The 18,433-nt window shown below is 38.6% G+C and overlaps 1 protein-coding gene across 4 annotated transcripts in view; it reads left to right on the forward strand.

Annotated features, from left to right (window-relative positions):
- The window catches only part of LOC306886501 (neurexin-3a-like), a gene marked incomplete at both ends in the record, with an annotated part of 283,146 nt that overhangs the window by 229,171 nt on the left and 35,542 nt on the right, over positions 1-18,433 (forward strand). For all 4 annotated transcript variants that reach the window (XM_079443647.1, XM_079443649.1, XM_079443650.1 and 1 more), the window contains one exon: positions 8,132-8,303. In XM_079443647.1, coding sequence (XP_079299773.1) covers positions 8,132-8,303 — 172 coding nt within the window. The remainder of the gene's footprint in view (positions 1-8,131; positions 8,304-18,433) is intronic.

Below are 18,433 nucleotides of genomic sequence, written 5' to 3' on the forward strand. Positions count from 1 at the left end.
GGGGCTTTTAATCAAAACACACTTAGAACTGTGTTCGATTGCCTCTGTTAAATAAAATGTAAAATTATCCGCATATTTGGTCCTGATAATTGCACTGAAATGCAAATAAACAATGAATGCATTTAATAAAAGATATAAACACCCTACCCCCCATTCATTCATGTGTGTAATTTATGAAGGTAATGATGATTTTATTTTCAGGTTCATTGTGAATTAGTTTCCTTCAGAAATGTTTTCTCATCAGCAACACGACATCATGACATCATCAAAACTACACATGCAAACTCGAGTTTAAAGAAATTAATCATAAACTGTGATCTTTTCATGCACATCGCTGGGCACTCATCTGATCATATTCATGTTTGCTAGATGATGTATAGTGTTCATTCAAAAGGACAGATGTCTTTTGTGAGTGAAACATGTCGGATCAAACTCTGCGTTGTTTCACATGACGACTTGAGGAATGTGGCAGCTGCAGTAACCATGGAAACAACTGCTTGGGGGTGATGGGGGTTAGAGCAAAACAGTGAGCGTATCTTTTGTCTTTTCTAAGTCTGCTTTGAAAATCAACTGTCTCTGAAACTGCCTAACTAAACTTTACACCGCAAACATCGTCAAAGAATGGGATTCCTTTCAGCCCACCATTCGGGCTCCAAAGCCTGAACCCTTGATCACACGGCACCTCTGCTTGTTAGGGTGAGAACATGTGCGAGAAGAGAGGCAGGTCATACACACGGAATAAATGCGATCACGCCTCACATGGAGCAGCATGTCAAGATATAACCCTTTTGACCCAGTCCCCCTCTTACCATCTCTGGAGAACCTCTGTATGTCTCTTGAGATGTCACAATGCCACCCTTGAAGGTTGCTTTTCCAGCAGTGTTTGTTCTTCTTAAAGGATAAAAAATGTTAATAAAGAGTTGTAATCTAACCAACTCTGATGAATCACAATATCAGCAAAAGGTACCTTTCAAAATTTTGAGAATTTTTGAAATGTTTTTAATTGCTTATACTCGTCAGGGCTGCATTTATTTATTTTTAAAATAACTATTTTCTAATATATTTTAAAATATCATTTTCAGCTGTCTACATGATCCTTCAGAAATCATTCTAATATGCTGATTTGCTGCTCAAGTAAAAAAAATATTGTTGTAAATATTAAAAACAGTTGTGCTGCTTAATGTTTTTGTGAGAATCGTGATACTTTTTTCATGATTCTTTGTAAATAGAAAGTTGAAAAGAACAGAATTTATTTAAAATACATTTTTGGAACATTATAAATGTTACTGTAGGTTTTTTAATGCATCCTTGCATTAATAAGTAAAAGTACTCATTTCTTTACTAAATTGCTTTTAAATGGTAGTATATATAGTAGTAATAAGTGTATTTAAAACATTTCACAAATTACTTATCAGTTATGTAATTGCATCAAAAAACTTGGACTTGAGAAGAATGCAAAACTTTGCATGTTTACATTTCTGATCTTTTGTGTTCGTATTTATATAAATGGAAGACAGTGTTAATGTTTTTGAACAAATTGGTTGAATGAGTAATACAGTGACTCACTCATAAAGATGGTCACTTGTTTAATTTGTGAATGAATCTGTGGTTTTGACAGCCACTGTATCCATTGGAGTAACTTGCAGAAAGAGTCACTGAAAAAATCCCCACCACTTCCTGTGTGGAGCAAATGAATGTGATTTTTAACTTCAAGAACCAGGATGTTCCACTCAGTTGTGAGAATTTTCTTGGGGAAATTATAGTTTATGGTTTTCCTGTCAGTTTACACTCTAAGCTAAATGCCCATCCTGCATTTCATTAGCATTTTTATTTTTTTTTCATTTGCGATTTGAATTAGTGGCTTGGAAGTATGAGTTGTGTTTTTTAACAAGATATAGCCCACATAATCGGATTGCCCCCTCTGGGTAATGGTGACCTAATTACCAAGAAAGTGTAACGACCCATCAGAGTGTAGATCATTTTGTGATGGCTTGACTTTCTCCTTCAGTTTTCCAGTTGCACTGGAGAGAAGACGCAGTGGCCACACTACCCCCTGAAATAAGCTCCCTCTCGTTCTGTTGACAAAGCAAATTAGAAAATTGGAAAAAAAATCGCATCTCTCAGCTTTGCTTTGGTCTGCAGAACAGATCTTCGTAAATAACATCTAGTGGACATCGGCACAAGGTGGAGTACTTTATAATGTCGCAGAGGGCTGTTTAGATAACATTTTGACTGATCAGCATCAGACGCAGACGAAACACAAATGTCTTTGTCTTGTGACCTCCCTGAGGATGTGGCTACTCATATTCTGCTCACATGACAGATCAAACTCAATGTGATAAGCAGCTGCCTTCCTTTTATTTGTATTTTTTTAGAGTTATGAGGCATCTGATCCTCTTGACTTCGCATAGCATCTTTTATATGTCCTGTATATTAATATTTATACACTCAAGGTCTTGTGTGCATAACGGAAAGATGAAAAATTCTACTAGACGGTGTTGTAAAGTGCTTTGCATTGTACTCTTTGGTTTGCTACCTGTAGACCATAAATCATTATCTGAATGTGTCTCACATCCAAGTGTTTAGGACCTTCCTCACTTTTTCTTTTGTGTTTTAAAAAGCAAGAAAACAATGCAGCGCTGTCCTTGAAACACACCGCGATATGAACCACTGAAGGCCGTTCAGTCTCAAACTCACCATGCATTTTTTTCCTTTCAATTGTGTATTTGTACTTCTGAAAGAAACTTTGACTCCGTTTACTGTCAGCAAAGTTATTTCATATAAGTTCTCCCCCCATGTTGTTTTCCGTTTGCCATATAAGAGTGTCGAAGTAGCAAGTTCTGGGTAGATTAAGTATTGTCTGGCAGCTGTCGGGGTTTTGCGGACCCGATAGCCTTGGCAGGCAAATCAGCAGCTAGCAGTGAATTAGAGAGCGCTTTCTGCCTCATCAACATGTTTGATATCTCCATAAACTACTCTGGAAACACAGCAGCTCTTCAACGCAGATGTCCCACGGACACCAGGCTCCCTCGAGATTTTGCCTGTATCAGCAAACCTAATTGAAAGGCTGTGGGAAATTGAAAATGTTTTGTCGGTAGTTTAAGTAGCAATGAGCGACTTGAAGGACTAATTGTAGTCGGTTTACTTGAGTTCAGTTCCTCGACTGGATGATTGTTGTGTTGTATAAAGGCATTTTTAGATCTTGTGGTTATGAATAAGCTTTCATTCTGTTTAATAAGGCATTTGCAAGTGTCAAGCTGCTGAAACTTCAGCCCTCCATGCTGGTCTAATTAGTGCGATAAACAAAACATCATAAACACGATGCCTCGCTTTCTCCATAATCTAAAGCAAAAGTGTCTTTATTATACTATAAATGCTGTAATAATGCTACAAAGAATCAAACCCACATTGTCGTGCGCTCTAAAACATACGCAGTGTTGCAAATGCGTGTCCATTTTGTTTACTTGCAAATGTTCCATTAAATATATCCCACAGCTATTTCTTATTCTTTTGCACTTGCTAAACGACACGCCGTGAGACACAGATTAAACTGAAAGTAATGAAGTTGTTCTATTTAGCAGCGGTCTTGAAAATATCGACTCTTATATTGATGAAACAATCAGCTACGAAAAATTGTCACTTCCATTTTCTCTTTACTACCAATTGAGGAGCATCTCGCCTTATCAGCTCTCCACAGACGGGCACTCACAGGGAGAGAAGGTTAATCTTTTAGCCACTTATCAATTTGTCCAGGTGATACAGTGGGGCAAACCTCTTTGCTCCTCACACAGCAGAGGAGAGCAAGAACAGCACAATTGATGACTGTAATGATTGGAGTTTGCATTCTGGAGCAGGACTCTCACTGTCTGGCTATCAGAGGAGCGTGTCGCAGAATACAAATAAGGCCACACTTGCATTGTTTCAACTGCTGCTTGTTTATTACTTACAATTTTTTGTTGTTTAGTTTATCCTGAAAGGTATATCAAAATGGCCCATGGAATGAAAGAGGGATTCAATTATGAAAGATGTGGATTGGGGTTTTAGCAGTGGAGATTGTTGCCGTAAACATGCTGTAACTTTAATGGATCATTATCCAACATAGAGATACCGTCTGATAAAATGATGAGTAATGAATAAATTTGCTCGTTGTATGGTTTCAGACTTGTGTAGTATTATATACTTTTAATATAAAGATTTAATTTAACCCTCAATTGTTTGCATAGTGTTTGCAAAAGGACCAGGAATTCTTGCCATCATTTTATTTGTGTGTGTGTGTGTGTGTGTGTGTGTGTGTCTAATTTTATTTGTTTAGCTTTTCTGCTTGCAAGATCATTATGTGGCCCATTGTTTCAAACTCATTCTGGCAATCAGTGTTTTTTTCCATGTCCTATTCCACTTCAAATACACAATGAGTAATTGGATGTGCCAATTATTTTACACTGTGCCAGCAGCAGAGTTGTATATTTGGCTGGGTACTTTTCAATAATGTCCTAAAAGCATCATCCAAAATTATTAAGTGGCATTCAGCCTTGCGTTTTAAAGTTCAGGATTATTGAAATTAATTAAATAAAAAATTGTAGGAGATTTGGAAACTGAAACAAGTCCTGGAATTCTCATAAAATGATTAAAATAAAACTTATTTTAGATAAAAAATAAAGAATATTAGCATAACCAATGTCCATGAACCCATTTTGGTGTAATCGATCAAGAAAATCATAAATCATGTCTGACTATGCATGACTACAGTATGTCATGTTTTAATCTTTATTTTTTTTCAAGTAAACACTTGGTAAGACTTTATTTTAGGGTCTCTTAACTAGTTGATTATTAGCATGCATATAACTAGAATATTACTCATTTATTAGTAGTAATTAAGCACAGTAATCAAGCACATATTAATGCCTTATTCTACATGCCTAATCCTACCCAACACCTAAACTTAACAATTTACTAACTATTAATAAGCAGCAAATTGGGAATTTATTGAGGGAAAAGTCGTAGTTAATAGTGATCCCTATTCTAAAATGTTACCAAAAACTTTAATGATTCATTATTTTTTCAGTATTTGTTTTTACCCTGAATATATGTCTCTTTCTTTCTTTCTTTCTTTCTTTCTTTCTTTCTTTAAAAAAAAGTCTGAAACCAATAAAAAATTAAAAGATAACATTTCTTCTTTGCATTGATCTTGACCATCTTTATTTGTCATTGACCCATAATAGAAAAATCGCACTGATCTTGTTCTGTATTTGCTCCCTCTTCCTGTATGCAGCGCTGACACAACGCTCAATATAGTGTGTGTGCGTGACAGACTATTTCCTTTCATGTATCACTTGCTCAAAAACCAAGAGTTTATTCGTCCTTTTACCCTCCTGGATACGAAAGCATTGCAGCATTGGAATTGGAATGTGGAAGGGGGATGAGATGGATGTACGAAATAGAGTTCAGGAGAGAGACACTTATAAACTCTTTGATGCTAAATGTAAAAGAGTTTTTCTGTGATCAAACAAGTAATACAGCAGCAAGAGGCTTTCACAAAGTGAAAAGTAACAGGGCGGTTAGATATTTCATAGCACTGTGTGTGTATTGTAGCATTGTAGCAAGTATCGTATATTTAACTAAACGAAACAGAGGTATAGAACCTGTTATAAACGGCACTGATGGTTTTATTCAGGTGGTTAACGGACTCTTTCCATAGCTTCATTCTTTGGTTTCCTGATGGTTTCATCCATCAACTCTCATTTGCCCTTTCCCCATGTGTGAGTGATTGTATGTTTGTTTGTTTGTTTGTTAGACTAGCTTGCGTTAGTTTTTAGTTAATAAAAGTTGTGTGCACAAATTACATGCATTTCTGGTTCTGCCTGGCAAATTAAATGTCTCTTTACGATTTTGACCCTTGCTACATGCTCTAATGCATTAATAAGAAAGTGTTTTCTTTGGCCAAGGAAATCTTAGAGTTGATATGAACTTGCACTGAATGTTCGCTGGACGGACAGATCAGTTGATGGCAAATTAATTCTGCTACAGTTATTACTGTCAGCCGATATAAATAATTTTAATTACAAATAATTAATTGTAATTATTTATATACAATTCCCTTTTGAGCTAAAATTTGCTACTGTATGAAAGTGACGTGACGTGGCCAATACTCGGAATTTGTGCTCTGCATTTAACCCATCTGAAGTACACACACACACACACACTGTGAACACACACCCAGAGCAGTGGGCACCCATTTAGGCATTTATGCCCAGGGAGAAGTTGGGGGTTTGGCGCCTTGCTCAAGGGCACCTCAGTCGTGGTATTGAGGGTGGAGAGAGCGCTGGACATTCACTCCCCCCACCTACAATCCCTGCCGGACCTGAGACTCAAACCCGTGACCTTTGCGTTACGAGCCCGACTCTCTATCCATTAGGCCACGACTGTAAGTCTGTGGAAACAGATTTATCAAAGTGCTCTTTATGTGTTTTGACTCATTTTCTTCTCATTAATATTTTACAAGAGGGCAGAGATATGTTTTCTGTAGCTTTTCATGCAGGAAGAAAGGCCGGGTTACAGTAATGTACAATCCTCCTTCTTCTATAAAGACGGTCTCAAGGGACCTGAAGTATCATTGAACACAAACACTTCATTAAAACTATACCACATATTGAAAAGCTTATGAATATCTATCCATTAAATGCATAAATAAATAAGCGCAAATAATATAGCCATAAGCTACAGGAGGCCATTTACTATAGTTAAAGGAGACATGGCATGAATGGAACATAAAGAAAACAATTATTTGTAATAGTAATTATTATGGATGTCAATTTAGTATAATTAAAAAAGCAAGATGGTATGTAATAAAAAGTAGCAGAAAATAGGGAGGCATTATTCAAATTATATTTTACTTTATTTTTATTTGACATTTGTAAGTCACTTTGGATAAAAGCATCTGCTAAATTACTAAATGTAAATGACTTAAACAGTGTTTTAAAATGTTCCACTTATAGTTTGAGACACTGAACAGCGTGATTCCTATATGTAATGCATCCTTGGTGAATAAAAAAAAAATATATATTGTAGTGTACATCATTTGGGTCTCTGGGACACCAAGCATTAAATCAGTAAAGTCAATATAAAAAAAGCATGAGGGTTAATTAAAGACATAAACAGAGAAGAATATACACAGCATTACGGTCTTTGGGAAAGTCTTCCTAATTAACTTGAGAGGACTGGCCCAGATTTCTCTCAGGGAGATCTTTCTGTGATAAATGCACTCTGCGGTGATAAACATCTCCCTTGATACAATTTATCATCTTTCGTCATTTTCCAGGCTGCAAGAGATAAGAACAACAACAGATTCGGTTTAACATAACCATAAAATATATCCATGCAACCCAGAGGGCTCAGGAGGGGGGTAGAGAGAGTGCGTTAGAGAGGATGAAACGGTTGCAGAGAAAGAAAGGGAAAAAAAAACAGAAACTGCTGATTTAGCCAGTCTGAGCAGCTGACAAGGGCCCAAAACCTGTTAAAACTACCAAACCAGCTTAGGCTGGTTTCCAGCAGATACTTTCAAAACACATAGTTAATTCATGACATTGACGATGGATGAAACATTTTCTCAATGCTTCCTGCTCCACCGATCCTCATTGAGGCCGTGTTAATTAATTTATAGTGGGAATCTTTGCAGCTACATTTGCACACAGCCTCTTGGATCCATGAGGGCAAACATTGCACACCTTCCTGTTCCATTAATCATTCTTATCTCTTTCTCTGTTTTAGCTAATGCTATTGATTTAGTCCACTTTCACTGCATTATGTAAATCAACGAGCCAGATTCTTCACCTCCAAAGACGGGGAGTGCTAATGGCTGATGAATACTTTTCATCAAGCAGACAAGTTTATCAGGGGTCACTAATGCTAATAGATTATTCAGGATCCTGATAGAATAAAAGCAAAGCAAGAGGTGACAGATTTCAAGGGCAACTGCGTCATTAAAAATGCATTATAAATGCATCTCTTCATTGAGGCGAATACGGGAAAAATACATAAGGTGAATCTGAATGGCAACTAAATTTACCTGAATTCATCCCATGTATGTGTTGTTAGACGCTGTGGACAAAACTGATATTTTTCTCATACTTTTCAGGAACAAGGCAAAATTGGAGTCACATTCAACATCGGAACATCTGACATCACTGTTCAGGAGAGCAGCACCGCTGTAAATGACGGCAAGTACCATGTAGTGCGCTTCACCCGAAATGGGGGCAATGCTACACTTCAGGTGGACAACTGGGCCATCAATGAGCACTTCCCCTCAGGTAAGACCTCTCACCGACCGCTTCAACCTTTGGCTTATGACATCAAGAAGATGTATGGACAACGTTCAGAACTGGACAGCAACTGCTTTTGAGCTATTTCTAAAGTCACTTTGTCCCCCCAAGTGAGTGTGCAGTGTACTTTCATTTAGCAACATCCTGTGAGCCCCAGTCACAACAATACCAACAAACAGTACATTTGTAGCCTCTCCTATTTTCCTAAATTGCATTTAATTGTCAATTAGATGTGTTTTGTTCTTCCATGGCTGGAAAATTATGGCATTTTGCTTTGCCACACTGCTGTGTGGGTTTCTGTGGAAAGGATTGGACGTGGTGTGAAAGCAGCTGACAAGTTTACTTTTTAATTTTATTTCTCCTTTTTATATATATATATATATTAATTAGTCATTTATTCCTGTGATCAGCATCATTACTCCAGTCTTCAGTTTCACATGATCCTTCAGAGATCATTCTAATGCTGATTTAATGCTAAAGAAACATTTCTTATAATTTTGTTGAAACTGTGATATATATATATATTTTCAGGATTTTTAAATGAGTTGAAAGTATGAAAAAACAGCAAGTATTTGAAACAGAAAAATATATTAATAATATAAATATTCTGTAAAAATATAAAAGTCTTAAAGTTCTCTTTGGATCATTTTAATGCATCTTTGAAGAATATAAGTATTAATTTATTCTCAATGACCCTAAGGTTATGAACGGTAGTATACATTAGGTTTTTCACAAATCTAGTATCATATCTCTTTTTATTTTTTACTGTCATTTTTTTATTACTTTTAAGAAATTAGTTAAAGTGTAAAAGGAAAATCATGGACCAGCAACGTCCCTTGAAGGCAAGTTAGTTCACTCTGCAGTCATCTGAATAAAGCCTCAGGCTGCTATTTCCTAGGCATGCAAGTACATCTCTATCTAATGAAAAGAAAAAGACTGCAATTTCCAAACATTATATTTCAGCTGTATATTGTCACATCAGCTGTATATATCTATTCCATCTACACTAGCGTTCAGGGGATTGGGATCATCAAGATTTAGATTTTTTTTTTTAAAGCATTTAATACTTTTATTCAGCAAGGATGCATTAAATTGATCAAAAGTGACAGCAAAGACATTTATAATGTTACATAAGAGTACTGTTTTTAAAAAATGCTGTTCTTTTGAACTTTCATAAGAAATCTTCAAAGAATCCTAAAAAGAATATATCAGTTTCCATGAAAATATTAAGCAGCACAACTGTTTCAACATTGATAATAATAAGAAATGTTTCTTGAGCAGCAATTCAGCATATTAGATGGATTTCTGAAGGATCGTGTGACACTGAAGACTGGAGTAATGATGCTGAAAATTCAGCTTTACCATCACAGGAATAAATTACATTTTTAAAATCTATTAAAACAGAAAACAGTTACTTTTTCATGATATTACTGATTTAAATGCAGCCAACCCAAACTTTTAAACTGTAGCGTAAATCTGAGTTGAATGAATTAATTTCTGCAGGATCACATTTAACAGCCCCGTCCACTAAACGAATAGTAATAAATGAATATAAAATATTAAATACCTCCTAAATGACTGTGATTATGCTGCGTCACACTGATGCCATAATTTAATGACACTGAACCTGGTTCCGTCCCCTCAGGTGTCTTCTTAACAAAAAGGATTGACATCTTTCCATTTGACATTTTCTTCCCATATTACATCTCTTCTCAGTCAAAAGCAAGAGCAAGGGGGGGAAATCATGACACAGCCAGTTCCTCTTAGCTCACATTATACTCCGCTTAGCATGATTGGACAAATTGGAGAAGGTCGAGAAGTCTAAAACCTCTAAGGTTGTCATGACTCTATATATAAAAATCAGGTTTAGTACAAAATCATTGAAAGGGAAGCCGTCACAGTAATTTACTTGGATAGCATTAGAGTAATGCGCTATCAGCTGGATCTTTTCTATAATGCAGGTACATGGAGTACAGTTCATTTTGATGGAGTATTAAAGAGAGATTATACAACGCAAACTTCTTCCACTTGTCTCCTCAGCTGGGTCACACACAAGAGACACGCTTTGTTGAGTATTATCGTTACTGAGCAAACATTCTCATCAAGATTATAAGAAATTCTAAACGATGCAAACTTCTGTATTATTTTTTAAGGAACATGCCCATGCAGATCCAGTGTAGAGTCATTTGTCTTGTTCATTACAGCAGCGTGTCCGTTTTTTTCTGTTTGAGCATCTAAGGGCATCAGTTTGTGTTACTGTCGGCACTGAATAAACCCATTTTATGTGGCCAACTCTACTAATGCACCCATTTATCAGTCTGCCATTTATATGAATGATATTAGGCATGACAAATATATGCAGCAGCGTTTCGCCGTGCTGTTCATATGGATGCATTATACAGAAGTCAGCGCCTGCCTATTATAGGTCTAAAGTTTAATTTTTGCCAACATGTGCATTTGCAGCAGACTCACATAAGAGCTGGGGAAATATATCACTGAGATTTATAGGTGGCATGGTGGTATAACACTTCTATATAAATGTCAGCAAAATTTACTTTCTCTGCCAAAGTTTCAACATGATAATAAAATATTTATATATTCAGATGGCCACCTGCGAATAGAATATGATTATGCTTGAAGACAGATGTCCCCTCATGGCAGGCTGCTCTTTGCTTTGGCACTGATTTCTTTGTAATGTTTGATTTCTCAATTTGATTTTGTCAGGACGTTGATGAAGAAATATATTTGGTCTCTTTGACAGAGCTGCAGTCCTCAAGTGATATTGTGAGTTTTTGGTGTGCTGCCATTCTATCCTTTATTTAATTTACAGGCTAAATGAAGCAGGTTCTTGAAGACCCATGGAGAGCGCTGAACCGCACTCAACATCTGTGCTTTATTTTCTTAATGCGTCAAAGAACTAATGCCTAATAGTTTCGCCACATCGGTTCCAGAGCTGTGCTTTTGCCAACTTATTACACCGTACCTTGCTGCACTAAGCACATACAAATAGCAAGGGCAAGTTAGCTCGTTGCATCTTTCTAGCACACTGCCTATTTATCTCCCACGGGTCCCAAGAGGTCAAGCAGCGATGTCTAAAGGGCCACAAGTGCGGTCACCTAAAGCTTATGACTGTCATTACAATGTAACCCGAGGCCATGTGCAGAATACTCAGAGAACTTTACTTTGAGAATAAATTGTGCTGCGCTTGTCCATTCACTTTACTAGAAATACCGAGCCAAGTGCTGCCACATGTTCCAATAAGACTACTTCTTTTGCTAGTATTACTCGTCGGTTGTAGGCAAGGAGGTGTGCTTTTTTGGCTGGATTTGCTTGGATTTTTCCAGAAAATGCTGAAGGGAAATTCAAAGGTGTCTATTATTTAGGCTGTAGCTGGCAATCTGGAGTTGAAAATCAGCACAATCTTCTCTCATTCCCTTCACTTTACCATATAATGGACTTATGCAGTGGAAATGTAGTTTTCTAACTCGCTGCAAGAGCCAGATAAGCAACTTCTTTTCAAGGAACTGTACCTTGGACTAACAACTGCAAGCCATAAGACGTTATATTTAGAAAACCACAGATACTTAGTCTTGTGAAGAATTATCTCACATTTGATATGCTAACTGCATTCAAACGCAAAGAGTATCGAATAGTGTTGCTCAAGATCTATTTTAAGGCGTTTAGAATGATTCTGATTAAAATGCAGCTGTTTAATTTAGAGGAAAGTCGAAAATATTCAACTACAACTTCCACCAGGTTGATCATGCTTACTTGTGAAAATATAATAGACTTAATGACTTTTTGCATTTAAAGGGTATTTTAAAGGGTAATAAATAGAAGGAGGATTAATTCCTCCACCGAATCCTATCCTTCACAGAGTGAACTTCTCTTGGGTGATATCCAAAGAGATTTGTAGTTTAGTCCTTTGATTCTAATTCTGCTAGTCAGCCGCAGGTGAGGTCTTAAGCCTGACTGTACTGCTGTCGTTTTCATATTGTCTATGTTATATATTAGAGGCAACCACAACACTTATAATTTGTATAATTAAATTTAGCAGTACTGGTTGATATTGGTATTTCAATGTTCATGCCCATTTCTGTTTTTTAGATCTACATTACCTTTTTGATTTATTATAACATAATTTTATATGCTGATATTGTATTAACAACTGTTTATTATTTTATTAATTGTAAACTTTTTTTACACATTTGTAAATATTTCACATATATTTTAGATATTTACATATGATATTTTTACACTATAGTACCTTTGCTATCATCTGACATTCACTCAATATTTAAAAACATGATTAATTTAATAATCTTTGATAAAGAAAGTATTTTAAAAAGAAAATACATTATATTTAATACATTATAGTGTTGATATGCCTAGATTCTTTTTTCAGTATCTACATTTATATTAGTTTTCATTTATTTTTTAATGTTGTTTCTTTATTTATTTAGTTACAGAGGTATACAATTTTACTATTGGCACCACTTTTTTGGGTAATTAAAAAAAAAAAAAAAAAATAACCTGCATGGTGGAGAAAATCACCTTTTCCTTACCAAAATAGAGCAAAAGCAAATGGAATCAGTCCAAATCTTTATCACTCTGGCTGCAGCCCTAAACTCTCCCACACACCCCTGCAGTTTGGCAGGAAATGTCAGAGTGTGTCATTCAGATGGCAGCTTGATGCTATGTTCAAGAGACAAGCGTATTCGTGGGACAGGGGTTACGACAAGGAACACGGAGGGGATGTTATATCATTTTTGACACACGTGTACACAATATGATGGCTTGACGGTGTGTGTCTGTGTCTGCATCTTTATGTGTGTGTGTGTTGAGAAGAAGATGACTTCTTTCTTTATGGCTGTGCAGAGGCTTCTTTATGTCCCTGTGGCTGCTTTGGCAGTTCCAGGACCCAGGCTGGGTAATAGCGAATGACAGCGGGGAAAATGGTAGACGATTATATGCGATGGGCGCTGCTATTCTGCTATAGCACTGACAGTGGTTCTGACCGCCATACTTCAGTCAAATCACCGTATCATTTTTGTACCATCAATGAGGTTGGTAGAGATATTCAGTTCTCTCATTTCCCATCTTTTGTCTCACACCCTGCTGAAAACTGTTAGTCCAGGTTCACTTCATTCACCTTGATTTACACTGCTAAAAAGTACTATTCTGATACAAGATTTATTTATCTGCATTGTATTTCTTTAAAGTGCCATCTATACTTAATATGTAATAAAACACAATCCAAAGAAGCTTAATTTGCATTAAAAGGCCTGTTTCCATGAAAAAAAAAATATTATGATTTAAATTATATGTGCAGCTTACTGGTTAGACTGGATTGTAAATTTAGTGAAATATATAGTTTTGTGTGTGTGTGTGTGTGTGTGTGTGTGTGTGTGTGCTGTAATACTGCATGCAGATATGCTGCAGTGGTTCAATCCATTCATTTATTCATATATTTTTTTAATAGAATAAATTCATACTGTACAACTGCAATTTTTTATTTCCACAAAAATCTGGTATATAATTTACTTTGAAATAGTTTTCACTCAAAAAATGCTGGTAAATTTCACAACAAAGATATTCCAATAAACATTTTAAAGTGAAACATAAAATTTAAATAATTGAAATGTGTGTGTGTGTGTATATAATTGTGCAAGATGGATGGATAGATAGTACAGTATGTAAAATTATATATACATTTTTTAATAATAATAATAATATTGATGATGACAATTTGTTTGAAATTAATTTATAAAATATATAATGTTTTAACATCTTGATATGAAATATCTTGAATTTTAGGTCATAATTGCATTTATGAAGTTGTTGCCCTGCATCATATTTTCAAACAGTCGAACTGTAAGATGACATACAAGCCAGTGCGTTAACTGCGTCAGAATATTTTAATCCCATTATTTTTTCATAACTAATTAATTAAGTTAACACGGGAAACTGACAGTCCTAAAAAAAAATTCTACCTTTTTTTATTCTACTTTTGAAAAGTCATTTTAAATTCTTTGCCAATCTTTTTGAGTATGTTAAGTGTGTAGCCATTAGATGTATTTTTCCATAAATGGCAGTTACAGCACCCTATTATGTGGGATTGAGCAGAGATTGTGCTCACAGGTGTAATCATATGTCGTTACCCCATGCTGTGTCACCCCTGTAGTTGCTGAAGCAAGCTCAGAAATGATGCTTTAGGGTCCCATGGTGCCCTGCTTCAGGAACACCATTTCAGTTCAATGACTTCTAAATCAGCATGTTCCGCAAGCACGCATAACATGTCGCGCCACCTTAATGCTAATGTCTGGATGACGTGTATGATGTTTTTGACCGAAAATCCTTGTTGTTTTTGTAACCTCTCTGTAAAGTTGCATATCCTTTCTTTTGTTAAAGCATTACAGGGCTTTTTTCCCTCTCGAGACTGAGTTCTGATTCTAAAGTCAGGCTTATTCGTGATGCAGTAAATTGCCCCACCTGCTCTGTCTGCTTTTACTTGTCTCCATTATCCTGTTTATTTGTGCAACCCTGTTTAATATGAATGAGATAATTTCTCGTTTTTTAATTTCATATGAGTCACATAAGGTGACCAGAAATGTTTTTCTTTCATCCTTGAGCGTGTCTTACCAGAAGGCAGTTCGGAAGTCCTCAGAAACCTCCAGTTAAAATAGGAGGAAAAAATGTTATCGAGCATCTCAGAAGCAACATAACATATCTACAATATCTACAAAGACCTGACCATCTCCTGTAATCTGATCGAGTCCCCTAGCAGTGAGCGGCACACATTTCACGATAAGCAATCCTTCGTCTGTTTCAGTGAGGATGGAGCTGGGTGGCTCGACTGCAATGCAAGAAGACAATTATCTTTCAAAACAAAAAGACGAGATTGCATTTATGACAAAGAAGGAACCTTTTATCGCAAAAAAAGATTCAAGACAGGATTCGTATATGCGAAATAGATACTTGTGTATCCTATGAGCCAAATACAATTACTCGTATCAAAAACAAAATCTGTTGCCCTTATAAATCTCTCCAGAGGGGGAAAGAGATAAGCTTTCAATATGAGCTGTCTTTCTAATCCTACGATTAAATGAAACCACCAAGGATGGTCGGATAAACGTTCCCACTCTCATTGTCTCCTCAGATACTGAGGAACGATCCTCTGGAGTCACATTTCTTATTTGGGGATGTGTTTGGAGCGAGATAATGTGCAGAAAGACTCTTTCGATTGAGATACAAGCCAAGTGTAAGAACAGTGCTCAGGCAGAGAGTACAGAAAAGGCTGGAGAGGGAGAATTATACAGATTTGAGTGTTTTAAATTTCCAAATTTCTCCTTGTCAAAGTTAAAGGTGTATTAAGTGTGTGGACTGTGTGATATATTTAGTTCTTCACTCCCAGTTACTGGAGTTTTCATGCAGGAGACCCGCAGACTTTCAAATTTAGCTAATTTAGCTTTGGTTTGAAATGATGAAATGATGCCTCAAGTGCGACTATACCCCATTTTGCACCTTTTTATGCAACGCTTTTTACTTCCATAATATAACGTATTTCTGAAAGAAACGTCTCAGTTACGTACATAACCCTCGTTCCCTCCTTCAGGGAGGTAACGTCAGAGTGACTGACGTAATTGGATCTCGCACGAGAGCCCAATCACCTTCGAGTGTTAACAAAACAAGCCAATGACAGTTGTGCGTGTGCAAACGCACATCAGTTTTTCGCTGAGGAGCCAAGATTGTGTGCCCCAGCCATACAGCGGTGGTACCCCCTCCAGTGCCCTGCGGAAGCCAGCAAGTCCCTCCACACCAGTTAGGACGGAAGATAGGACAGGGCTTAGGTAGAGATGACAGCCACTGCTGTTCCGTACAGTGGGTGTGGATAACACTGGAAAAGCGTACTCCAAGTAGGGGAACGCTATGGAAGCCACACCCTGCATAAAGGAGATACCATGTGGAGATTACACATATGGACTGGCCAGGGGCCAGTACTACATATGGAAGTCTCTGAGGTAGACTCAGCCAGCCTGGGGTGAGATAACTACACAGCAGAGACGGCAGAAGGTCTCTGCCAGGGAAAGACACAGGCTCACCGTGAGAGGAGCCGTACCGTGGAATAATACACTTGTGGGATCACCCGAAGGGGAATCACTACACACGGGCACCTAGCCCAGCACAAGGGCTGACCTTGGGCAAACACACGAGTGCTGGACCCAGTGCGAGAGGAACTTCAACAGGGTTCACCGCGGGGAACTGAACTGAGCTGCAATAAAAGCGCACGTATAAAGTCCGTAGAGGGGAATGGTGCAGAAATCGTGATTGACACCGAGCCGGTGCCAGTGTTACTGGCCATCTGAGGCAAGTACACGGGAGGACACGGGCTCTACACGGAGATTATAAAATCTCCCCGGCGGGAAGAACACCAATCGACGGGTTCCACTTCAGCCTGTAAGCGTGTCTTGTAGACTGGGCTCTAGCTGAAGTTATGGTGTTTACTACCGCTGGGGGTAGCCCACCTAGAACCTCCGCGTCCCATCCAGGGACCACACTTGGAGATTCAACAAGTCTGGACACAGGTGCCAGAGGGTGCCCCTTCTCTGAGAAAGGAGATCCCTCCTCAGAGGAATTTGCCAAGGAGGGGCTGTCGCGAGGAGCATCAGTTCTGGAAACCAAGTCCGATTGGGCCAGTATGGCGCCACCGAAAGGACTTGCTCCTCGTCCTCCCTGACCTTGCACAGGGTCTGCGCGAGAAGGCTCACTGGGGGAAACGCATATGTGCGTAGGCCCCGAGGCCAGTTGTGTGCCAGCGCGTCCGTGCAGAGGGTCCCCTTGGACAGGGAGTAAAACAGCTCTACCTGAGCGTCACCGAAGTGTCTCCAAATCAGCTGGATTATCTCGGGGTGGAGTCGCCATTCTCCCAGAAGGGCGGGCTGACGTGAGAGCTCGTTGGCTGCATGATTGAGCTCGCCTGGGACATGAATGGCGCGAAGCGACCTCAGATGCTTCTGACTCCAAAGGAGGAGATGGCGCATGTTGCACATGGCACCCTAGCCCATGGCAGAGGCATCTGTTGATACAACAACATGCCTGGACACTTGCACTAGGGGAACTCCTGCCCGAAGAAAAACAAGAACCGACCATGGGCTGAAGGTCTAACCACAGGACGGGGTGATTGAGACCCGGTACTTGCCGCGTCGCCATGCCCATCTCGGGACCCGCTTGTGAAGCCAACGCTGAAGCGGTCTCATATGAAGCAATCCAAGCGGCGTGAGGGCATCTGCGGATGCCATATGCCCCAGTAGCCTCTGAAACTGTTTCAGTGGAACCGCCCTCTTGCGCTGGAAAGACTCCAGGCAGTTCAGCATCGACTGAGCACGTTCTATTGAGAGAGGGCTGTAAGGTTGGCCAAGTCCAACTCCATACCGAGAAAGAGATCCTTTTCTTTTTCTTTTTTTTTGACATACTGCCAAGTATGGAGACCCATACTCGGAATTCGTGCTCTGCATTTAACCCATCCAACATGCACACACACAGCAGTGAACACACACCCGGAGCAGTGGGCAGCCATTTATGTATAACCATTTAAATAACCACATCCAGAAACACACGAGCGGGAAGCCATCTTTAAAAAGATGCCCATCGCTCGTGGAGCTCTTTAAGATATTGCTCTTTTAGATATTGCTCTTTTAGAAAAGGAAAAAGTGTTGAAGTGCCCAGGAGAGGTCGCAGCGCAACCGCAGAATGAGAGCTGCAGCATGCTCAGATGAAGCAGCAGCACTGGACAACAACCTCCACCGACGCGCCGTCACACCAACACTCGTCAAAATTCTGTCTTGCAGACACTCTCGGAAATTCGCAGAAGGCTCGGCTCCAAAGTGAAAAGCTGATCTGTGCTCTCCTTTTATACCCGCTCTACGGGGCAGGGTGCGCGTGAGAAAACATGCACGCCAACTGTCATTGGCTTGTTTTGTTAACACTCGAAGGTGATTGGGCTCTCGGGCGAGATCCCATTACGTCAGTCCTTCTGACATTACGTCGAACGTGACTGACTGAAAGGGAACACAATATTCAGTATGCACATATAATTTGAAAGCAGGCTTGATTTCACA

The sequence above is a fragment of the Barbus barbus genome, assembly GCF_936440315.1.
Source record: "Barbus barbus genome assembly, chromosome: 20".
NCBI classification, from domain to species: Eukaryota; Metazoa; Chordata; class Actinopteri; order Cypriniformes; family Cyprinidae; genus Barbus; species Barbus barbus.